Genomic DNA, 25147 nt, shown 5'->3' with positions numbered 1-25147 from the left:
CAAGGAAGTATATTTATAGCTTGCTGAGACCTAGCACCTTCGCATCTTTCTAGAGCATCTTGCTCCATATGTCTCCTGGCAACCCATGTTCCAGCAACATTGACTAAGTCCTCAAATACATAAGCTAGCCCATGTGGCCATCACCTGCACCACCTCACACCAAGTCAGCCTGTCAGCATAGTGTTTCTCTCATCCCCACCTCCTTGCATGACTGTCACTTTCACAACTCTGTTTCAGCCTCAACCCCTGCTGCTTCCACAGCAGGTGTGTTGGGGCCACCTGTACACCATGTATACCATACATGGGAGAATCAGATGCCAACTGCTTTTCTAAGGACTAATACATAGAGTTAAAACACTTTGAATAAGGCAGGTCTCTTGACCTTTAAGCAAAGATAATTTCTCTAATGACTTTTAATACTTCAAGTATACTGCACCTTGGGTGTATATAAACTGTAATGTCCTAATGAAAGCCTGCCTGAGCTTACTGAGGGATGAAAGAGAAACATGCACAACCAAGCCAGGAGCTCAACATCCATGCTGAATCAAGTGTCATCAGCTGGTAATGTCTAGCAGAAACAGCAGGCTCTTTTGGCTGCAGATGAGAGGGAGGTCTTTGGCAAGCCGGTGGATCCAGAGAAGCAGAGAAGAGGGGAGGATGGGCACAGACGCTGTGAAGCCAGTTTTCTCCAAGAGGTTCAGGGCCTCCAGTAGAGAGGCCCTTTACAGGCTGGCCCGCAAAAGGCACCTGTTAAAGTAAGCAGGCTCCCGGAAGAAGGGAACACGCCTGATGGGTGAGGATGTCACCCTTCCTGTAAGGCACACAGATGGGCACCCAAGGCTGTCTAGACTGAACTCACCAGCCGTGCCTCTCCTTGCTTATTCACATGCCCCAGGCCACCACGTGCCACATGCCCTGCACGTGCGCACTCTCCTCTCCATCCACTTCACAACCTGTTTATAGAATTGTAAGAGAAGACCAGAGAGATCCTGGTCCATTTCTAACTGGTATGACACGAATCCACCTCAGTTCCTCAACCTAACAGTCACAAGATCTGCACCTTGGGTGTATATATTTTAATGGTGGAGAGAAGGGCAAATGCCTAGTCATGGAACATTTGTGTCAGAATTCACAATGTTCCAAGGGTCTTTGAGTGGTGACTGGGTATGGAGACAGTGGCCAGGGCAGAAGGTTCCCTGTGTGTGGTGTGATTCAAGCCTTACTGAAATTGATGGGCAAGTGGTAGACTCTAAGCTGGACTGATGAGACAAGGGAGTTTGCATGTGACAGAGAATGGCATGGACAGGAAAAGGGTCACGGGGTGAAGGGTGGGCAGGTGAGGAGCAATCCCTCCTGCAGGCAGAGGAAGAGACAGCAGCAAGACCTTGCCAGAGCTCCACTCACAGCTGAGTAGAAGAACTGCAAAGAATTCGGCACTGAACTAGGAGTCCTAATGCAGAGCAGTGTCATCTGCAAGTGGCTGTAATTTCCCATTAGATAAAGAGGGTCGGATGAGGATAGGAAACTGATTTACAGCTTTCCCCCCCAGAGGCACAGAGACAGGACACAATACACCACTTTAAAGCTAATGATGAGCACTCCCCTTCCCGCCTTTGTAGAATGCTGCACAGGAAAGAAACATAAGCCTTATTTTATTCACTACAGATTTTTGAAAAGAGTAGTACAGAGGCAGTTGTTGGGTTTCTAAATACATTTTTAAGTTATCAGTTTTTATATGGGACCTTTCTCTAAGCATCATGATAAGTATCTTTATGTCATTTGGAGCTAAATTGAGAGCACTATATTACCTGCACTGTAACGATTCCATGACATTTCTTCCCCTACAAGGGGTCTCAGCTAGCCTCACTGTGCCTTGGGCATGACTCACTAAACCCACCCCTACCCAAGGCTGTGTGATGAGCCAGAGACAGGAGGCTGGAGGTGCCAGGGCACCTGGGTTATCCACTCACTGCTCACAGGGCTCCAGGAGGTTGGTACAGAGTTCTGAAGGGAGGCTAGTGCATGGAGGTGTGGGCTGTGGATGTGGAGAAGGCAAGTCGAAAGGAGATCCTGCATATGCACCGCATCCCCCACCTACCCAGCCGAGATCATCTCTCACTTTCACCATCTAACTTGGTTGAAGTTTCCTCCAGGATCACATGTTCTTACAGACACACACACACACACACACACACACACACACACACACACACACACACACAGCAACAGGTGAGAGTAAAGACCTGTTTTGGGCATGTTCTTCTCCACAGCGCTGTCATGTTGATTTTACAGGTGGGGACCCTACAGTTGAGAGGAGACACGTCATTTTTCCCAAGGTTACCATGCTGGGTGATGAGCGTTCCCACAAGCTTCTTTCATCTGGCCCTGAGCCCTGTTGACAACTTCCTCTTTCTCCAATCACCATGCCTGGATTTGGCATGCCTTTTCTGGCATCGACAAAGCACTTTACATGTATCTGCCAGAGGCCAGGCTGGTTGGCGCTTTGCTACTTTCCACAGAAGAGTGTGGTACCTGCAAGGGCAGAAACTGTCTTTATCTCTATAACCTTTCCTCCTGCTGCCAAACAGATGCTCAGAAGATAGTTACCCCAAGTGAATACTAAAAATGATTTGACTTGGAATACCTAGCGAACACAATGTTTAGGACCTAAAAGAAAAATCAATGCATCTCCTTATGCACGAATGTGGGGCAGGGATGGAGAAAAGAGGGGCACTGATAATCATAATGTTTGGCTGACGCCCAGTGGAACCTAAGGGAGCAACCATCTCCGCACTGTAAGAAACCTTCACTATGATGAGGCCTGTATTACACGGAGACTGGAAAAGGTGTTTTAAGACTCTAAGACTCTGGATCAAAGTGGCTATCTTCAAATCGTGCTTCCAGAGTTACAAGGACTTGGAGCTAACATCATCACCTCATCTTCTTCAGTTGTTTCCTCTAAACATGGACAACAATGTTTAGAGGAATTAGAATCCAGAGAGACAGTCTACAGAAAGAGCCAAGCACACGCTTGGCCACTGATACAGCTAGCAACTACTATCTAATGACATTAATACTGAAACGAAGTAACAGTCACAAAACCAGCTCTTCAAAGAGAGCAGAGGATGACAGTCTAATTAACAGCAGAGGGGACACAGGCTGAGTTCAGAGGACAATGATCCACTTATAAGCAGAGAAGACTCTGGAGTGAGTTCAGAGAGGGCAGAGGATGACAGGGGAGTTAACAGCAGAGGGGACAATGAACTGAGTCCTGAAGGTCAGGGCTGGTTCCCATGTGCAAAAGAGCAGAGGATACGGATTCACCACAACAATCAGATCTCAAATTACTTTATTAACCTGCATCTTTTAAGTCACTACATTTCTAACTTATATGCAGTACAGAACTCACACTGGGAATGTCATCACATGAGAAAACAGATGGACTTCAAGGAAGAGACAGGAATAGGACACGTGGAAAGAGCACGGTGTGGGGGGCACTATGGGGACTTCCTGTGGCAACAGGAGAAAGTCAGGTTTGGGAGAGTGGGGGCAAGGCAAGAGGATGTCCTGAGGTAGTGACTTTTAACCCTATCAGGGTTACTACACTGAGAACTGCCTGGGAGAGAAGTAAAGCAAACACACCAGAGAGGCTCCAGAGACTATTAGTGCAGGATGGCTCTGACAAATCAATTAATAGTTCAAGCCACCGAGAGAGATTCATACTGTGAAAGACTACCAGGAAGTGGTGGAATATAGTGGCAGGTAAGCCTGGTTGGGGAAAGTGTGTCTCTGGGGATGTGTCTGTCTGTCCAAGGATGTGTCTGGCTCCTTCCTGTTCCTGTTCTGCTCTGAATCTTGCCTGCTGTGGCAGAAGCTCCCCTAAGGCCACGGGTCACAGTGACACAAAGTCTTCCTAACATAGCAGCCAGTAGGAACACTCAGGACAGACCGAAATAGCTCTTGTCCCTAGAATAACCCCTTATCAATCCGATGAAACTATGGACACTGCAGAAACGGAATAGACCTAATATTCTTCGATTCCTGTCTGTTAGAAGACCACGCTCTGCCTACCCACACATCATGATTTCAGAAACGTATGTGAGCCGGGTGTGGGGGCACAGGCCTTTAATTCCAGCACTCGGGAGGCAGAGGCAGGTGGATCGCTCTGAGTTCGAGGCCAGCCTGTCTACAAAGAGAGTCCAGGACAGCCAGGGCTACCCTGTCTCAAAAAACCAATCCCCTTCCCAGAGAGAGAGAGAGAGAGAGAGAGAGAGAGAGAGAGAGAGAGAGAGAGAGAGAGAGAAGCCTATATGAAGATTAACTCACTCACTCTGGACTCAGCATAGGGTCTGATCCAGGGAGTGCAAGTGCTCTTCAGAGCCCAGCAGGGAAGGGGCTGGTATTCCCAAAGCCTGTACAATGGACCATTGCCAACATCCTGACTCGAGCCCAATGTCACAGTGTTGACCTATAGAATTCTATGATAATACACTATTTACTGTATAAGCCATGGAAAAGAAAAAGCTACACGTATTATTTGATATGCCAATTCCTAAAAAAGAGTACTACTTCAGAAAGAAAGAAAACCCAAAAGCTCTAACACTATGACATGTCACATTCCCTCCCTATAGTAGGAAAAACAAAAACAAACAAACAAACAAAAAACAACAAGCAAACAACAAACCCAATAAACATGACAATTCATTGTCTTTCAATGGGTGACTTAAGTGATTCAGTTAATTCTAACTATTAAGAAAAGTTTCTCCTTTATATTAGATACATGAACTCAATCCTGACCACCAACTTTCATGTGACTATATCACTGTCAGGTTAAACACGCTCACAGTATCACTGAAAGTTATAGACCTTTAAATATGATAGTGTGCACCATTTCCCTGGTAGTGACAGGAAGGGACACTGGCTCTGATGTGCACAGCTGAGTGGCAGAGCTCAAATGCAAACACTTGAGAAGATCCAGCCAGGCATAGTGGTATACACATGTGATGAGTTTCACGCCATCCAGGGCTACAGAGACAGCAAATCACAAAACACAAAAAGGAACAACTACCAAAACCCATTAACACCTACAAACGTCACACCCTAAAAGAGAAGTAATCAGAAAGGTCATGTGGCCCGGGACATGAGTGGTGGTGGTTATCTACAAAGTGAGGTCAAATTAATGCTACCATCCCTCTTACAGATATTTGCTTTACGGACCTTCAGATAAAAAAAAAAATTCCACTAAACACCCGATTTAACATTTATTTTATAAAAGCCCCAATTTTCAAAATGCAGAAGCACAAAGCACTGGTCTATAAGACCAGGTTAAGTACTTTGAAAACCTGCTTGTATATTTCTGTAAGTTTTTGCGTGTGTGTGTGTGTGTGTGTGTGTGTGTGTGTGTGTGTGTGTGTGTGTGTGTATTTAAATGTTCACATTTGACATTCAGTTTTGCAGACTGCTTTCTTTCACTTAAAAATGTAGAAAACCTTTGCAGATTATTGACTAAACTGCTCTATTCTCATTGAAATTTGTGGTGGGAATCCAGGTGCTGATAGCCTGGGCCTCCAGTTTCTAGCCTCTGGTCCATTCATGCTGCAGATGCCTGCTGACTGCCCTAGGAGGTCATTTAGGACTTAAGGATGTTGTCACAAGGGAAGCAGAAGTGGGGTGCCATGCCCCACACCACAGCATTAGTAGAACTGCAGCTCTTCCCTTCAGCAACTTGGAGTCATGGGACAAGAGATTCTTACCTTTGTTTGCTCTGTCACACTGAGCTCCACTGACAGTCCAAGATGTTCAACAGTTCCTAACAAAAGAAGAAATCTGTTTACTCAAAATAAATATAAAGAACCCCCAAAATAAAGATAAACATATTATATAATCTACAATTAAAACTTAAGCCAAATGATTAACAAATAACTTTATTAAAGCCTTGTCAGTTTTAAGAACGCCCTCAATTACTAACCAAAAGATGTATTACACACAACTAGTTATGAGGTTTTACAGTTGTTTAATAGGGAAGAATTGGCCCCAATTAAACTGGCTAAACTAAGGCTTTTTAGATTACTAAAACAAATTAAACTTTTTAAAATGAGAATTTAGGTGACCTTAAAGCCTTTCTAAAATGGATAATGAAACTGGCTAAGTTGTAATCTCCCTGGTTTTATTAGTTATATTAAGATAAATTAAGTGAGATTAAAATCTTATTTGATTTATTTACCTTTGAAAATGAAGACCGTTTAAGGGTTACACATCCTCAGCCTTGGCGAGTGCGACCTCAATTAGTCAAGTCAGAATGTCTTTAAAAGCTTTGTGCTTAAGCTTCCAGCACGGAGCGAGGTGTTCATTAAGGTACCAAAAGTCTCATAAAAAATCCAAAGTTGCACTAGTGAAAAAACGCTCGACAAGATGAAAACTGATCACATCCTTTTCAGAAAAATCCAGTAGTTATTTTTAAAACCAGTTTTAAAACCAGATTTGGTTTGCATGGGTTTAACGTGCCGCCTGAGCAGCTCGATACCGTGTGGACTCTTTAGACCGCTTCTGAACCTATGGTGAGTATATCATGGCACATTTAATTTTATACCACTTTTAAAATAAGCTGTACAATATTTAGTGTGACCCTTTTATGACAAGCGCTGCTAGAGCAACCCTTTCCCTGTTTACAGCTATTTATGAAGGCCTTTTTAAATAGAAAAAACATGAAATCGTTAGCTCACACACACGAAATTTCTTTCAAAAGTTTATTTAGTATCAAGCAAGAGGAGACTTTGCCTAACACTACAGAACAGAAGAGTCACTTACAAAAGAATCCCACATTGTTTGCACTTGTAATCGGCTCCCTTTTTACGCAAGTTGGCAAGAGAAAAATAAACTAGCATATGGCTGAACGATAAAATAACTAAATTCTATGGAAACCTTTAAAATGAAAGGTGAGGCTTATGTTAAAAGAATGGATTAACATATTTAGTAAACCTATTCTTTTGTTTAACACTAGTTAATCAAAGTTATTTTTTTTTCCTTTTCATGACCTAGTTTTCATATACAGACTGCAAATAACAAAATTTTACATGTCCTTCTCCCTGCCAAGTGGAGGCTTCAACAAAGTGGTTTTAAGTTCCATCCATTCAGATTTTAAGCATTTTGATTTATTTAAAAAGGGATTGTTCATAGAAAAAATTACTTTGAACAGTATACAGGACGGTGGAGATTGGCTATGTCACAACATCAGCCAGTACAATCAGTATCTGCCATACGGCTGGTCTCTGTAGACGCCCTTCGCCGTCCTCGCTGAAGGAGCCTTATGTCTTGAGTTTGTCCATTCCTCTTGCCCTAAAACCAGGAAGATGAATCATAATTAGGCCACTGTCATGGGGTCCCAGGAGCTTCATCTGTCAGAAGCAGTGGTGACTGTCATACTGGAGATACGGGTCTCCGATGTACTAATAAAAGAAACACAGGGGATTTACTTAGAAAATATTGTGAACACAATACAAAATGATCTTGTCACCAGCGACGTGATCGCCTTGAGAAGAGAGCGACCTTTGTCTTGAGAACAGCAACTAACTGGAAGAATTTCCTCACGGAAAGATCATTCTAATTTCTTCCTACAGCAAAGACAGGGAGCAAGAACACGGATAACTTGGGAGAAGAGAAAACGGAAAAACTAGAGATCAAAGTGGGAAAGGCAGACTGAGCACAGTCACTGCCTCTTTACAGGCTCTCCGCACGGTGGTGGGGACTTCGTGACACCACGTCATAGACAGCATACATGTTGGGCAGCTGTCACTAGACACAGGCAATTCTATCGCCTTTACCTCCTGAGATTCAACAGTGTCTAGTGTCTGGACTCTTACTGAGTTATCTCCAGGTCTCAGACAGCAAACAGTTAAGTCCCTGCTGCAACACATAGCAATTGAAAAGCCATGTGTCCTCAGAGACCAATTTAAAAATCTGTGAGAGAAAAACGCTTAAAATGACCTCTTCTGATACAAACATGCAATCAACGTCACTCCCTCACCAAGCCAATGCATCTCTCTTAAGTGTTTGTTATGAATTAAAAAAAAAAAAAAGCAACCCAAGAAAGAAAAAAAAAAAACACCACCCAATATATGACCACCCCAGCTCCTGACAGGTGATTCAACAAAATGCAGTCCAAAGTGCACCAGAAAAATGCATTTTCAACTTCATTTCAGGGAACTGTCACAGAGTCGCCTCCCCAGGAACTTGACTCTTGCACGGGACACTAGGCATTCTTGGAGCTGTGCCACCCCCCAGGGCCTTCTCCTTCCCGCATCCCCCTGCCCTGCAGCAAAGGCAATTCTCCCCATCATTCTGTTGCCACTGTCAGTTCTGTTAATTAAACCTGCCACCCTTCTGCATTTGGGGCTCCAGGTCATGGATTGTCCAGGACCCTTAGGAGCTCCCTCGGAAGGAAGAGGAGTTACTTCCCAGGGAGCCTACCAGACCATCGTGGCTCCTCCCTGGCACGGCCTTTGTAACCTGAAGCGGCTCTTACTAGAACCTTTCTGAGGCCCTGAGGTTAGGTGTAGGAGAAGCATGGGAGCTATGACCTCAATGGCTTGCCTTCCCTCACTGTCAGGGAGCCAAGACAAGTCAAGAAGACCCCTGCCACCCAGTGTCTGCAGTTTGGCAACCTACTCGGTTAAAACAGTGAGAAGGTCAGTGCTGGCCATCACCCCAAACACAACACCTAAGCTTGGGCTCTGAGCTCGCGCACTGTAACAGTCTGCTGTGGTCTCTCAACAGTGCACTTCACTATTACATGAGCCTCTGGCAAGGGCAACGTGTACACATAGGAAATGAGAGGAGGAGAGTCCACACACAAAATGAATTCATGAGTAAAACGAGTGTGGATCTCCCTTCCAGTCAGGATGTTTAAGGTCTGCCCACGGCCACTTGGTGTCTCTCTGTGTCATTACCATGGCCACTCACTCACCATAGGAATCGTAAGCCTCCTCGCCGAGTCCATGGCCGTAATCATAGTAATCAGCTCCGCTGCGCGAACAAAAGAAAACCCTGTTAGCACAAGATGTTTCTGCTGTGGGGTTAAATCATACCCAAAGAAGTGCTCACAACTAGATACACTAAAAATAGACGCGGCTAAAGTGGAATTAATTCCTCCTGAGATGGCAGAAGGCTGAGAGGAGGCAGACGTTTTCACCATCAAAGGCTCCCCTCGCAACTCCCGAGTCTGTCTTTCAAAGCACATCTGGACCATCACCCTGACAGTGCAGGAAAGGCCGGAAGGAAAGGATGGATGGAGTCCTCTGAGAACCCCATGCCAGCAACCAAGGCAGGGTTCACACCAGGTGCAGCGGAGGATGGGGCAGGAGGCAGCAAGCACTAAGTCTTTGTAAAGGATAGACAGGGTTTCTTTGACCCCTGCACATTTCCACAGAACTCAGCACCATGACAGTTGTGGGTACTTTACTCATCCACTGAACAGCAGGCCTGAGAGCTTTTGACCTTCTCCATAAGCATTACTGTATTACCACTGAAGTGGCAGAAAACTCTCCACGGGTGCCTGGACGATGTGCAATGCAGTGCGGATGAATCATCCTGGGGGGGTTACAAGGCCTTTTCAACACACAGGTGAATCTCGGTTCTAATCTACCACATCTTGACAGCAAGGAGAGACTGCTATCGCCACCACTGTGCAGACACGACAAAAAGAGGCTTCGTCTTCAAACCACATTTGAACTGTGTGTGATTCTGTTTTGGTTTTACAGGCAGAAGCTGGGTCACCAAACCACAAATGGTCTGCATTGCTAAGGAAAAGGTTCCTTTCCGTTTAACCCCCTTATGCCTTCTTCTTTGCCATCAGTTTTGTAAGAAACATGCATCATTGTTTCAAGTCCCAACAAGCAAGCATGAAGGTTCTAGGCAGAATGGACCCCACACCTCCACACCTCCAGCAGCATGGTGTCTTTTGCTGGCTGCTGAGATCCATATGCCCCAGAATCAAGGTAGGAAAGCTGTCACCCCATGTCACAGGTAAGGGTGGGTGCCAGGGATCCAGCCTAACATCTCACTGGTTACAGCATAGCTCAGTCTATAATGCATGGACCCTCGCTGCAGGCTGTACCTACATCGTACCTCTCACCCCCATGTTTCCTTTCTTGTATAAAATATACCTACGACCAAACAGCCTAAAGGCACCATGAAGTCAGCTAGGTCCCCTCAGACCCCAGCAATGAAGTGGTACTCCACTGAGATGCAGCTTCTTGTTACTGCCCCTTCTGCTTGAGATGCTCTTTCTCCCTCCCAGCTACTTTCTACTCAAACTTCACACTGGACGTTACTTTCACAGAAATCCTCCCATTCGTAGTCAAGCTGGCACCCAGCCTAAGATGCTGTCATCATTTTTCATCCTGGCCTGTACCAGAGGCTTCCACAGCAGGCATGGGGGGACCAGTATATGGGGAAGGATACACACACAGGCACAGACAGACAGACACACACAGACACACACACAGACACACACAGACACACACAGACACACACACACACACACACACACACACACACACACTGTATAGAGTACAATGCTGGGCAATGCTCTGAAGGGCCAGGAAGATGGACGTGAAGGAGGGCTAAGAAGGAACAAAGTATGCACAGCACAGAAGAAGATAGGCTGGAAAAATCCAAGAGTTTCCACTTGTCTTTCAAATAGAATTACAAAGTTCTCAGAGCATAGCTGGACCAGAATCTTCTGCAGGATAGGTCTCCCCTAAGTGCACAATACGTGGCAGACACCTTGTTAACCACATCCTTACAGGTTAGCTAGACACAGCTGAACACACTGGGTCCAATGTGAATCCTCTGTAATCGAGGTTCTAGAACATGCTGAGCTGAGTTTCTCTAGCTGTCTGTGCTGTTGGGTCCTACAGCAGGCACCAAAGCAGCTGGTTATTATATTCAATGCAATGAACAACCTTTCCCGGGAGGCATAGGTGGCTACAGGGCTTTAGACATGCTAAAAAACCTGGCTGGCGGCTTCTGGGCATATCCCACCTGAGCTAAACACCTGTTTTTCTTGTTATATGACAATGAATCTCAGAGATGCAGAGGGGCACTGTACTTGCTAGTGTTCCCTGGTGAAGTGACTCCCATGTATAGGGCCCAAGTGGTAGTCCAGTTGGGCTGGCTAGATCCTGCCCTTGGCCCCCAGTGCTATCCAAGGCTCAAACACAGAAACCGGCCCCGAGTTAAATCAAATTATTTTCTTGTTTTGTTGCAAGTAAAGTGACAAATAATGTCTCCAGGAAACTAAATTTAAGGAATCTTTGTTTTCTTTCCCAAAGTCAGGGGAAACATTATAATGGCTTCTTAGAAAACTTACCTTCTTGCGTCTTGAAAGTTTTACGTATTGCACAGATAAAGAGAGAGTACCCTTCGTGAAGCCGAAAGGGCTTCCTTTCCTTAGAGACTTCCCGCTCAAACTCAGGGCTGACATGGCAGACAGGCACTGAGACTAAAGAACCCAGAGTGCAACAACCGCCCCTTTTATTAGATGATGTCACACAGGCTGGAGAGTTATCTGGGAAGAGCACTCACATTGCTCAGCGTGGGGTGGGGGTCACGAATGTTTTCCAACGATCGGGAAGAGAAAAGGCAGCATCATTTGGCCCGGCATTGGTTTGGTGATAAGACAATCTTAGTTTTGACAAGTGAAAACTTTAAATTGGCATTCGCTATCATTTCACCCGGTTTCTGATTATTTATTGCACGACTGTCATCAAGCTGTGAAGCTGGAGCAGCTGCGCCCCAGTCGCCTACCTGTCAGCTTCCTCCGAATTGCTCTCACAGCAGTTCATGTCCTGTACCTCAAACGTCTATTAACCAACGCTCTGTCCTATTTCCCAAGGATAAACTAAAAGCCATGGCATGGCATGGCAGAGGGGAAACAAACACCAAGAAAATGACATTGAAGGGCACAACTTACAGTATTAATAAAAACAAACAAACATAAAAACACAACAAACAAACAAGAAACCATGAGGTTGCACAGTCCACACTCTATCACCAAAGATCCAGGTTCCATCCCCTGCCTCCCACCCTTTGCCAAGAGGCTAAGAATGGGCTTCTCCTGGTCATATCCCCAGACCTCCACACTCCTGCCCCCAATGCCATGATCACAGAAAGCCCAGATGCTCAGTGTACTTCCGGCCTGGAGAAGGTGCCAGTACTGTGATGGTCTAGCTCACCGAAGGTCCATCATGCCCTCTTCTCTCTCCAGTTTACTAGGAATGAACTCATTCATTCAAGTCAACAAACAAGCCCAGGCACTCCATAGTGGTGCGCTCCTCTGGCCTCTTCTGATGGAGTTCAAGGCACAGGCTGGACCCTCTCTGTGGCTTCTGTCCTCCTTCCAGAGGTAAGCAGGGGGGACATGCACTGAGCGCAGACTCCAAAAGGCCAAGCCCCCCTTTCCCAGATCACCCCCTGAGTAAGTTAAGAAGAAATGTTTGCCAGCTACTTCCTTTGCCCCTAAGCCTGCTGGTTAGAGGTTAGACCTTTCCCCTAATTTTTACCTTGAAGCTGTTGGGCTCATTTTCACTAGACCCTTGCTTATATAATATCAGCGAAGGAAGCCTGGGACATGACATCATAGCGCTGCTAGTGTGCCTTGAATTGTGTTTGCTCTAGCTGCCTCACTCTCTGAAAGTGCACTATGGAAAGCTGAGGGCTGTGCTTCCATGTAGTCCTCTAAGTGTTCACCCACCACTACCTAAAGCAGGGGGGAGGGGGAGGAGCAAGCCCTTTCATCACTAGCCCCCTGTCCCCTAACGCATATGCACAACTATGACACTGCACTACTGTGCAGACACTGTGCAGTGAGTCTCCCAGCAGGTCCCCACCCCAGGCGTACTGGTTTCAGGATGTGTAAATGTCACCCTTCATCCTGTCAGTCCTCCAAACTCCTCTTGTCCTTTAATTAGTCACCTCTGTGGCATCCCTGAGGATCACGTCATTAAAACACAAACTAACTCTGCTTCTTCAGGCCTTCTTTCTGTGGGTTCCTCTCAGTTTCTGGTAGGACAGGGAAGCCCATGTCACCATCTCCATGTCCCCTCACACTTTCAGCAAGGTACTTCTTGGCTCTTTTCTACCACTGGCAATCCCTCTTCCCTTAGACCAGTCAAGTTAGAGCATTTGAGTTCAGATGTCAGTCCTCTTTTCTTACTTAAACAAACCCTTTGGTCATTTCACATAGTCTCTTTAAATAAGATCTAAATACTCAAGCCTCTCAAATTTATGTAATCTTTCATGATGTTTCTAAGATTTATATTCATGCGCCAACTGCCTTTTAACATCTAAACATCTAACAGACACTTCAAGCAAACCCAACTCCACATCCCATCAGGATGCCTGTACCAAGCCAGCCAGGGTTGTGGGAAGATTACAGCAGCCCACCTCACCATGGCAACGCTGATCCTGCATCTCCCTCCTCTGCCCAGCACTGCCAACTGATACACACAACACTTCTGTGCCCTTTCTTTTCAGAGAAGGTAAGACCCATGAGAAAGGAATATGGGTTGGTTTTACTCAGTGATATGGCTAGACTTCCCTCAGAATAACGTCCAGGACAGAGGAGGCACAACGCACTGAATTTTAGTTGAATACACTGAATAAGTGGTGAATAAATGAATGATAACACTAGAGTTGGAAACACTATATACCCAGAGAATCTGGAAAGATGCAATGTTATTTGCGGGTAATGCTAAACAAGAGGCATCTATCTCCTCCTCCTCCTCCTCCTCCTCCTCTTCCTCCTCCTCCTGTTCTAACTGAATGAGATGGATAGGCAGAAAGCCCGTTACTCTGTGAATGTAGAAGGAGCCTGACAAAATAAAATTTGGTTCTGAGCCTGAGCAGAAGTAGGCATTCAAAACCACAAATGGGACCTTTTTGTGTGTGAGACACTGAGCTAAAAATTCAGACAAAGACACAAGGTGCCCAATCCAGTAGTTACTGCAGACAGGCAGGTGCCTGTCAGCAGCACAGGGGTATGGATGTCCCACACTGACTCACCTTCTGAGGTGGAAAGGAAGAGGGAAGAAGACTATTCAAGGCAGTTGTCTAAGAGAGCTGAGTGACAATGGAGGGCAAAAGCAGGAAGAGACAAATGAGGTCAGACTAAAAACCATTTCTTGGACTCATGTAGGAAAATTCTAATTTGGCAACTATATACAAAAGGCATTTTGGCTAAGTTATAACTGTATATTTAATTTATAATCATATTTTATATACCATATACTAGACATTCCACGTATCAGGCATTGCTCTACAAATCTATGAAGCAGATATTATTAATTCCTTTTTATTCTCCAAAAGTGAAGCTGTCTAAGGTTAACCTTACTGTGTAAGGACGGCTTCGAGAAGACCAAGGCTGGAAGGTCAGATGACTCAGCCTGGGGACCACACCAGGTTGCATCCCTCACATCTGCAAAGCTATGGAGTCTGGAATGAACCCTCCAGATAGCCAAGTGGCACACAGCCGTTTATTGCTAACACTTGTTTTTCTTCTTACTTCCTCTCTGTATCCATGGCTTATGACCTGGCCACTTCTTTAGCAGCTGCTGTGCTCTTCAAAGTGAATAGAAGACTATTTTTCTTTGGTTTTAGAAGTCTCTCATCTTTCTAAAAATTCTTGCTCCTGTCTTAGTTTCTTTCCCTACACTGTTATGATGAAATATACTGACAAAGATAATTTAAGGGAGAGAAAAAAAACTTATATGTCTTCTAGTTCAGGGTGGCAACAAGGTCAGAGGCATCAGGAGACAGGGATTCATGAACTCCAGTACTCAGTTCCACTTGTGCATTCTATATTCTGCACAGTCTTCAGTGCCCTGTCTACAGTTGAGATGGGTCTTCCTGTATCAGTTAACATAATCAAGGTAAGCCCCACAGGCATGCCCAGAGAGGCCCATGTCCCAGGTCATGCTAGACACTGTTGGCTGGTGACAATGAATCCTCTGAAACTGTGCTTTCCTACTCTGGTAGTCTTCCGAATTCCTTCTGAAATGGTAGGCTGACTCCTTCATCTTTTGGCCTCCGTACTTTTTTTTTTTTCTTCCCCAACCATTTCCATCCCACTTCAGAGCTGGCTTGGCCATTATGGGCCATGTCTTCTTATCCACATGGATATTAATTACAAAAGCACCCATCCTGTGAGAATTATTCTCTCAAGGTAAGCCATTTTTACTGTGCTGAGTCTGGTGTTTCATAAAGCTTTGCAAATTTTGGCAATGCATGAATTCGTGCCTTTAAGTTTCTCAGCTTGCTTGTCTGTCAACACACACACACACACACACACACACACACACACACACACACACACACACCACATACACACACACCCCTTACTTCAAATACTTTCTTGTGGTAGTACGGAAAAGGTCAGAGTATCCTAAGCACTGGGATGTTCAAGTTACTTATCTGTCTAGGGGTCCCATGGTTCCCCTGGACCATGGTTCTATAAGGCCCATGGCCTTGTGCTGTCATAACAGTCTCTTGGGCAATACTCGTCTTCATTGCTGATCACAAGAGACCAAGCCAGGCCTCTCTGCTTCAGAGACAGTTCTTAGAACCCAGAGAAGGTCCTCGCAATCATGGCTGCTCATGTGAGGGCCCTCTGTCTGGCTGGTACCCACCTCCTGATCCACCTGCAGCTTTATCTGCTTTCTTCCTTACTCTTTCCTTGGGAATTTTTCAAAACTTTCTTTCTTTCTGACAGTTTATGGGGCTGGATGGAAGGAAGGATGGTTGGGGGGAAGAGCAGATGGATATTTTGATTCAGTTCTGTATTTTTTTTTAATTAAATTCCTTTCAATTTCCTATCATTTAAGCCCTAATTCTGAAAGTCTCTGTGAAGCCGGCACACTGTTCAGTCGTCAGAACAATGTGACAGATGACATAAACCTTGTCACTCACACCGCTCCCCATGACTTCACCATCCCGAAGCACTCCAGAAGCAGAGATGCCTGCAGACAGACGTGAGCATGGAGACCGCAGCCAGGCAGTCCAAACCGCAACTGAGTCCAGTGAACTGGGCAACTACGCTCTGTCCCTGTGGTTCTGACGGCCTTGGCCTCCGGTGCTGCTGCATCCCCTCCTGCGACCGGACTACTGAGCACGACATCTCTTGAAATGAATTTACAAGGCTGATTCTCCCAATCATTTGACTTATCTCTTTAAGGAAAACCTTTCTGAATACATTATCATAAAATTAATATTTAAGCTAAGACTTGGTAAATTTTTATTATGTTACAGACACAAGTGATCTACGCCAACTTCCCTGTTCAGTGTTTCTATTCTACCAAGGAGCCATTAATTCTTATACTAACCATGAAGAATTTCTTTAGATAAAGCAGAATAAATGAAAAGTAATATTTCAAATGAAATTTTGAGAGTATTCTTATTTTCCCATTATCATAGATAGCTGAAGAAAATCTAAAATTTCTTCAGGGTAAATAACTAAAAAAATTTCAATCTACTTTCAATAAGAGCCTTCCTTACCTAATAGTGCTTTCATAATATTTAATGATATTGCTCACGAGGACATTGAATAAAAAGACACAAAATCAGGTTAGAGCAATTGATGAAAGAGGCTATAAGTAAAGACAGGCCAGCCTACTCACCCCAGCTATGCAGCCTCTTGGCCTTTCCTGGATTACTGCTCACCTCCCACAGGGACCCAGCACCCTATGGCTAATGGTACCTAGTGTGGGAAAGGAGATGGCGCTAGCCTTACATCCGCCTGTCTTCAGGGTTTTGCAAAATATGTTCTGGTCTGGTGAAACAGAAAAGCTATTCCTCTTCACTGGAGGATTTAGATTTATATGCATATTGCTCCCTGAGACAGGGAAGTAAAGCAGACATTTCTGGCCACCATGAGAAGTACACACATGTATAGCACAATTTAGACACCTTGCCCGACCCTGGAGCTGCAGGATCCAGGCATGGTTCGTCTTTCTCCTATGGATTACTATCACATCCTGAAATGGTGCAGAACCAAGGCTTTCAATGTGTGTCCTGAGGACCTCAGGGCCCATGAAGTAACGATGTTGTCACAGTAATAAAATTTTGAGATGTTATTAGTCTTTTTCACCTTGTTGAAGTGTGCATCAAATCATGTGGGTGAAGTTGTTGGTGCTTTACCAATAATTAAGACAGTGGTAGGAAACCACATTCTTCACTACTACCCCCCCCCCCACACACACAACTACAACTCACTGACTGCTCACATCAGTATTAGCATGTCTAGCACTGAGGTCCTGTCTAACTAGGGAAATGCACATGGTTTTCTATAGTCATAACGCTTCTGCACAGATAGCAGACTAGACTACAGGATCTGCATCACACACTTGCATGGGGAAAGGAAAGAGGTCCTTGTGGATGGCTTTATTGCAAGCTCTCTTAATTTCAGTAGTCTAAAACTGAATCCATAGCATCTCCATGGTATGTGAGCAATTCAAACAGCATTCCATTTCAAAGGCCAGGAAAAATTTATAGTCTAATCAGGAAATCTCCCTGTCTCTAAGAGAGCAGTGCAGTAACCCTATCAGTTCATGAAAATTGAAGGTCCAGTTTCTTGAATTTCACACCTTTCAGAACTGACCGTTAGCCTAGCTGGGAGCTAGCACATCACATACAACATCCACCATGGTGCTGATGGGAGGGAAGACAAAGGAAACTGTCAAATAATTTTATCATGTTGTTCTTCACAACAAAATAAAACTTGGTGAAAGTGATAAATCAGAAGTAGGTATCTTGGACATGTTAGGCAAATGGCCTACCATGAAATTATACTCCTAAACATCAGAAATAAAGAACTTAAACCCATCTTGATATTTAATCTATTTTTTTCTTTTTCTCAGACAATATAATTTAAAATGACAGGAGAAAAAACTCTTCCTTCTCAATAATAAATAGTAATTAACATACACACACACACACACACAAACACACACACACAGACACCACACACAGATGGCTCAGTCTTTAAGAGGACCTGCTGTACTTGAAGAGGATCTGAGTTTGGTTTCCATATTGGGCCACTTACAACTGCTTGGGACTCCAATGCCAGAAAACCCAATGGCTTCCTCTGGTCTCCAGGGGTACCTACATTCATGTGCATATATTCACACAGATACATACACATACTTACAAGAAATTAAAATCTCTTAAAATATAAAATGATTGTATTGAAAATATTTAATAGTTATTTTACTTCATAAAACAGACCGGTATTAAAATCTGACTTTTAATATGGCATTAGTGTCAGTTTATAATCTATGCATTTCTATGGGAAAAATCCCATTTATTTAATTTGTTAAAAGTCATGTCATTGCTCTAGAAAAACAAGGTGACTAGATTTGTTTATCCACTCATAGTCAGGCTTTTTAAATACTTTAGGAACTGAACAGGGCTGGGGAGGTGGCTCAGTGGTTAAGTGTACTTGCCACACTGGCACAAGACACAGGCTCAGTCACCAGAACCCATGAGAGGGGGCTCACAACTGTCTGGGCCTCCAGTTCTAGGGGATCCAAACCTCTTCTGGTTTCCTCAAGCACCTGCACTCACTTGCATATACTCACACTGACAGACAGACAGACAGACAGACAGACAGACAGACACACATACACACACACACACACACAGAGTACTTCAGAATTCTTCAGTTTCAATCCCTATTTCACAAAGGAGAAAACATTTGAATTTATAGACTTAGGGATGTCTTTCAAGTACCAAAACTGGTAACCTGTGAGACCAGGATGAGAAAAAAATCCCTGTCAATGAAAAGCAGCCTACTTATTTCCTCTAAGCCCAAGGCCTTATATTCACAAAACTAGCAGTATCTGACCTTTTCCGCATACTTCCCCAGAATATGTTTGCTGAGACCTTGAATGCCCAAGAGCCTAGCCTGGAGTGCTAACTCTGGCAAACACATTGGGTGCAAGCAGAAACAGGGAGTCTTCCCGCCAAAGCTTTCCTATCCCAGGGTTTTGTACCATGCACCCCCAAACCACTCCGTGTGCTGGCATTGCTCTCTCATAGTGTAACATAGACCCGATGGCTTTATGCATGGGCTCACAGACCCCAAAAGCTGTTCTGCCTGAGACTACTCCATCCCAGCAGCCAGACTCCAGGCATACTGTTAGCCTTCCCCACTCTCACTTAGATTTTCTATAAATTGTCCCTAAAGTTTGCCACAAGAGAACGTTTACTTGGATAAAGCTGTCATGTGGAAGTCTGACAAGCACACATGATGCACCACGGTTAAAGCACAGGCTGGAATCCTCAAGGTCCACGGTGGTCATTCCTCTTCCCTTGTGCCTCAGACCAATGCCTGACCAGCTCACATCTACCGGTCTCACAGACTCTTGGAGGATTAGATATAGTTATCACATTATTAGGCGTCAAGCACTGATGGACAAAGGCAAGACTGACAGAGCCCCAGCACTGCCAAGGACTAAGGGGCCTGGCTTTGGCTTAAAGGCTCAGTTGGGAGTGGAAGCAGCACCCCTTTGAGTAGGCGGCTCAGTCTTTGGAGATCTAACTTCTAAAAGTGCCTCAGACATTTAAAAAAAAAAAAACCTCAATCAAACACAGAAAGGAAGGATGCGCAAATGAAGAAAGTGGCTTGTAGTGCTTCATAAGTCAGCACTGCAGCTGTGGTTTAGATGACAGGCTGATGACGAATGTCGCGTAATTAGAGTTCACACATGCAAAGCACTTCCACTGGCCTGCCATTTAATGCAAAATAAATGCTGGCTGTTGTTCCTAACCCTATTGTTATAATTAAGTTTGTAAAGCCTCATTTCAGAAGTAATAATCGCTTTGTCTAATAAAAATGTTTTAAATGTCAATCAAAGATACCAGTTGCCTCCTACAGCCCCTTTCTACTCTGAAATACTTAAAGTGTCGCCTCTGCTACAAATAATATGAACTTGCTGGCTGGTACTTTGTCAAACCAGAGAGAAGAAATTGATCTTGGGAGGGTCATGTGAACTGCCCACTGGCATTCAGGCTACCCTATCTTAAATCAGTTCATAGAAATGATTATTTTGAAAGACTCCCGGATATTAAACTTAGATTGCTTGTCATAGCAACACACTCCAACACATCTGCCAGGAGGTTTTTACTCTGTTTAAAGTTCATCTCCCCCGAGAGGCTCCAAATCCCTTTCCTCTGTCTACCACAGAGACTAAAGTACCAGCTTGCACACTGGGAGAGACATGCCTCAGAGAACAGTGAAGACATCTGTGTCCAAGGCTCTTCCTTTCTTAATGGAGGGCGCTCCATTTCAAACCATAACTCTTTGATATGATCTAGAATCATCCCAGGGCCGGCACAGCTGTGAGGGATCATCTAAGGCTGAGCCTAGATGTGGGCAGTGACATTCCATGGGCTGGGGTCAGGGATGAATAAGAGGAAGGCGAACTGAGCACCAACACCCACCATTGTCTACTTCCTGACTGTGGAGGCCATGTGAGCAGCTACCACGATGCTTTCCCCCCAAATTAGGAGCCAAATTAACCCCTACTTTGTTTTTGTCAGGATATATTACGACAATAACAGGCACATAACTAATACATGTGGAATACAGAGGACAGTAGGCATGGAAGTAACCGGTTATAGATGATGCATGGGCTGGTCTTCTATCTGCCCTGGTGAGTTGGTTATTCCATTGTATCAATCTAGTTCAAAAGCAGCACCCGTCTACCACGTCCAACACATGCAGCTCCCACACTATGCTGTGCGAGATGATTTTGATGGCGCCATAAGCATCTTCCTCATTGGCAGCTCCTTGAAATGATACACAGCACCTACTTTGTGCCAACCTTGGGAATGCAGCAGCAAGCACAATTTGGCCTTTGCAATGAAAGGTGATTAGTCTCTCATGCAAGCCAGACGAGTGGGTGTGTGCAGTGTGGTGCTGTAAGAGTTGTGTAGATCATGGGGGGCGGGGAGGGTGTCTCAAGCAGTTTTAGGGGACACAGACAGGTTTGTAGGAAGAGGAAAGGTCTGCACTGACAAGAGAGAAGCTAACGAAGTGAGAGCATGCTAACTGAAGACTCAGAGTCTGATGTGGGATGAGGAAGCAGCTTCAGAGGCACAAAGTTGTGGGAAAGATTAAGCTTTGTCACAGGTGGAAGTAGTCTTAGTGGGCTTTACCCTTGGGGCAAGCCATGAATACCTTGTGACAGACTGTTTGGAGCCTTCCTGGGCTTGGAATTCAGGAAGCCGACCTGGGAACCCCACCGTGGCTATTGTTTTCCTAATTGACCCTCGAAGGGAGAAGGAGACCGCCCTTTGCTTGTAACTGGGAAGGTGGTGAGGAGAAAAAACAACCCGTGAGGAGAGCGCGCGGAGAGAGAGGAATGGATCGGACCAGCTCGCGGGACAGAGACACCTAAGGACCCGTCCTGTGGAACGTATTCCGGAAGGTTCACTCTTCTGTCCCTTTAACCTTTTTTTCCTTCTTGTGTATGCTAGTTGGGTTGTATAATAAAGTTTAATTGTTAATAAACAGAGCCAACACAAAGTGATCTATCCGAGGACCCGAGGCAAGGCTGCCACAAGCAGAGGAAAGCCCAGTTACTCTGACTTGCTTTTCACTGCCATCTAATTTAACCATCAATCACAACAGTCTAATCTGTGATATGTCTGAGTACTTTAAAAAGAAGGCCTGCCACTTCAGGTGACAGAGGAGATTACTGGAATTAAATCTCATGAGCAAATCTAGCAGAAAAAGCCAGAAGAGACACTTTGAAGGTGCAGGAAACAGGCCCATTTGGGTCACATACCCATGAAACCAGGCACTGTACTGACTCTACTGTGTCTTCCAGATAGGTATACATCTTTTGCTGTGTCCTATATGCATTTCTTCTTTATGGAAAAGTTTAATTTTATTATATTAGTATTAGTATGAGTATTCTGCTTGCATAGATCTGTCTGCTCTCTCTTCTCTCTCTCTTCTCTCTCTCTCTCTCTCTCTCTCTCTCTCTCTCTCTCTCTCTGTGTGTGTGTGTGTGTGTGTGTGTGTGTGTGTGTGTGTGTGTGTGTGTTACCTTCAGAGGCTAAAAGAGGGCAGGGCATCAGATTTCCTAGAAGTCACCTCTGCAGCTGCACTTCCTCTTCTCAATCGGTAGAGTCCTGAGGGCTGCACCAGGCACTGCGGATGGGAGCCAGTGACAACGCATCCCCCAGTCATCTGCTGAGGAAGCGGTCACGGAGATGGGAAGACTCAAGTCAAGGAGGGAGGCTTCCAGGAAGCACCCTAACCAAAAGCTGATCTCCCTTGAAGAGAGGTGGACAAGAGCACCAGAAGCCTAGACACCAGGCGCCCACATTGTCCTCTCACCTGCCAGGAACTGCTTCCATTCTGCCTCAAACAAAACAAACAAACAGACAAACAAACAACAACAAAAACCTTTTTTGGGCTGATTTGTGGAAACACAGAACTCAAAGGATCTGAGAGAAGGGTATGGGCGTGCCTCAGATCTGACCAAGCCCACAGCTGCACTTGTCCTGGAACAGAGGAAAGAGTCCTGTACTCCCTACTTAAAATATGCAGATGGTGCCACATAACCAGAAAAATTAATTTTAACTAGATCCCCAGAAACAAAAAACATGTAAAAGCTTAGCAATCCTTTGTTGGTAAGAACCCCCTCTCCCCCACCCTGCAAACCCCCCCCCCCCCCCCCCCCCCGCCACTGAGGTCACATTGCATGAGTCTTGCACACAAGCCTAGCCATGCTCCCTATGTGCGCTTCATAGGACACACACAGGTAGCACCACTGTGTAGCTAGGCAATGCCATGTGGATGCTCACACATAAGCAGGTCCTCATCTTAAATCGGGGTGCTCTGTCTTCCTGCACCCACTTCAGAAGATGAGATCAAGGGGCGGTTACCATGAAGCAGGCTTCAGAGGCAAACAAACAAGAATCTAGGCTCCAGGTTTCCTCATGTAAATTTAGGCAAAGTTACTTCTACTTTCTCATTAGGAAAGTCGTTTGGAAAATGTATCTTTCCTGAGACTGTTGCAAAAGTGAAATAGAGCAGCTACGCAGAGACACTGTTGACAGTCTTACAGCAATATACTATCCCTGGCAACACTTGATCACGTGATCTATTCAGCCAACATTCGGTGCTGCCTGAAAGCAAAGCACTTATACATAGTGACACAAGCCTAATGACAGTAACAACAGTGGATAACATCTCATACTGGCTGCTCCTAACTACACTGCATGCCCAGGAGGAGAAGTACTGTTTGAGCATCCCAGGATGCAGAGAGACACTGCACAGGAGCTCATGCTCACACAGCCAAAGGAGGATCCAGCACCCACAACCAGCCTTTCTGCACACAGCATTCGACCCCTACAATAGCATTTTCAAGATAGAAGCTACCAAAAGATATAAGCCGGAGAACTGTGACACACAGGCGTCAGAGGGAGGTGACCCTGAGAAAGGGTTCAAGGGTTGTTCTGGAGGAACAGGAGGCTGACAGGTTGCTAAGAATGAAGTTCAAAAGAATGGAGTATATGCTCAAGTTAAAAAAAACCATAAAATCGCTGTTTGGGGGGCAACCTCAAAGTTGAGGGTCTGCATGTGCACTCCATGGCAGAATGGAGATCAATGTTGAATACGTATCAAGACTATTTGTTTAAATTTCTCCTTGTGTTGGTTAGCCACACCGACCTGCAGTGGGTGGCGAGGCACACTCTTATCATTGAGTTCTGTGGCTGTTGCAGGGCATCAGCATCAGAAATACTCTATCCACATTTTATAGCTGGTTTACAGTGTTCCATTGGCTCCCTTGTCAACTTTGAACCTGTTCTTACTGGCAATCTTTGCATCTGCTGTGTTGGAAAGAACCACAAAGTAGCCTGCAGTTTTGATGTAATGATTTTACAGACAGCAGAGGGTGGGGTTAGGGGTTGACATGTAACAACATCTTCTCTTAAAATCCCAAACCGTGAGTTATCTTCATTTAATAGCTGTCAATAAACTCTATATAATGGTAACGACTGTCAGGACAGAAGAAATGTGCAGTTTTACCAAATGTTTCCTCTAAGAAGCTTTACACAGTCCTAATGAGAATTCTAAACAGCACTCCCAAAACAAAAACTCCCCCTTTCTAAGGTATGACCTCTATTATAACACAAACTTTCCACTTCTCTCTTCAGCATGAACCACCCTTTACATTGTGATCTTCCTCACTGCCTCATCCATATGCTAGGCCGGGAAGCATGTATCTCTGTGTACTGCAATAGCTGAAAAGCGTCTTCAAAGGTTAAACACCAATTGTTTCATGTACTAGTTTCAAAGTCCCTGTTATCTACAAACAAATCCACACAAAGATGAGCAAAGATACTCACGGTAGCATTATCCAATGACAGCTAACCTTGAGCACAGCCCAGTAACCACTACTGTCAAACAACCCAAAATTATTTGCCCATACTACGGAATATTGCTCAGAATAAAAGTGATATATGCGAGGGTGTAACGTAAAAGATCACACAGTGCGTGTTGCTATGTATGTATGTATGTATGTATGTATGTATGTATATATGTATGAATGAACATCCAGAAGAGTTAAAGCTACAGATATAAAAGTATACCAAAGCTGTCTGGGGCAGAGGCTATGAGAGGGATAAGAAAAATGGCTATAAAGGAGCTATTTGGAGAGATAGAAATGTTCCAAAGTGGCTTCATAAACTGTGTACATACCAAAAAACTACAATTTTAACTTAAATAGTGAATTTTAGGTCACGTTAAAAAGAATATGTTCCATGTATGACCTACACTTCTATGAAAATGTCCTTATGTAGCCAGACCAAGTACTTGAATAAATATAATGAAAAAATTAAAAAATATATAAAAATAAAATAAACTTTAGGGCTGGAAAGATACATCAGTGGTTAAAAGTGATGGGTATTCTTTCAGGGATCCCGGGTTCAATTCCTACATGGTGGCTCACAGCCATCTATACCTCCAGTTTCAGTTCCTGTGTCTGACCTGAGGGCACCAGGTACTCATGGGATGCATAGACAAACCTGTAGGCAAAACACCCATACACATCAATTAAAACTTAAAAACATGATGATT

At 44.6% G+C, this 25147-nt stretch overlaps 1 protein-coding gene across 5 annotated transcripts in view; it reads right to left on the bottom strand.

Annotated features, from left to right (window-relative positions):
- The window catches only part of KHDRBS3 (KH RNA binding domain containing, signal transduction associated 3), a 156342-nt gene that overhangs the window by 991 nt on the left and 130204 nt on the right, over positions 1–25147 (bottom strand). For 4 of the 5 annotated variants that reach the window (XM_084751233.1, XM_084751236.1, XM_084751235.1 and 1 more), the window contains exons 8-9: positions 8963–9021; positions 6733–7335 (exon numbers count right to left, since the gene is read on the bottom strand). In XM_084751233.1, coding sequence (XP_084607359.1) covers positions 7244–7335; positions 8963–9021 — 151 coding nt within the window. In that variant the 3' untranslated portion in view covers positions 6733–7243. Of the gene's footprint in view, positions 1–5753; positions 5810–6732; positions 7336–8962; positions 9022–25147 lie in introns of those variants that run through there. The other variant, XR_014773343.1, reaches the window with a different exon arrangement.

This window comes from Acomys minous, assembly GCF_964271855.1.
Source record: "Acomys minous genome assembly, chromosome: 12".
Taxonomy (NCBI): domain Eukaryota; kingdom Metazoa; phylum Chordata; class Mammalia; order Rodentia; family Muridae; genus Acomys; species Acomys minous.
Note: the sequence above shows the minus strand (reverse complement) of the source record. Positions and strands in the feature narration are given on the sequence as shown.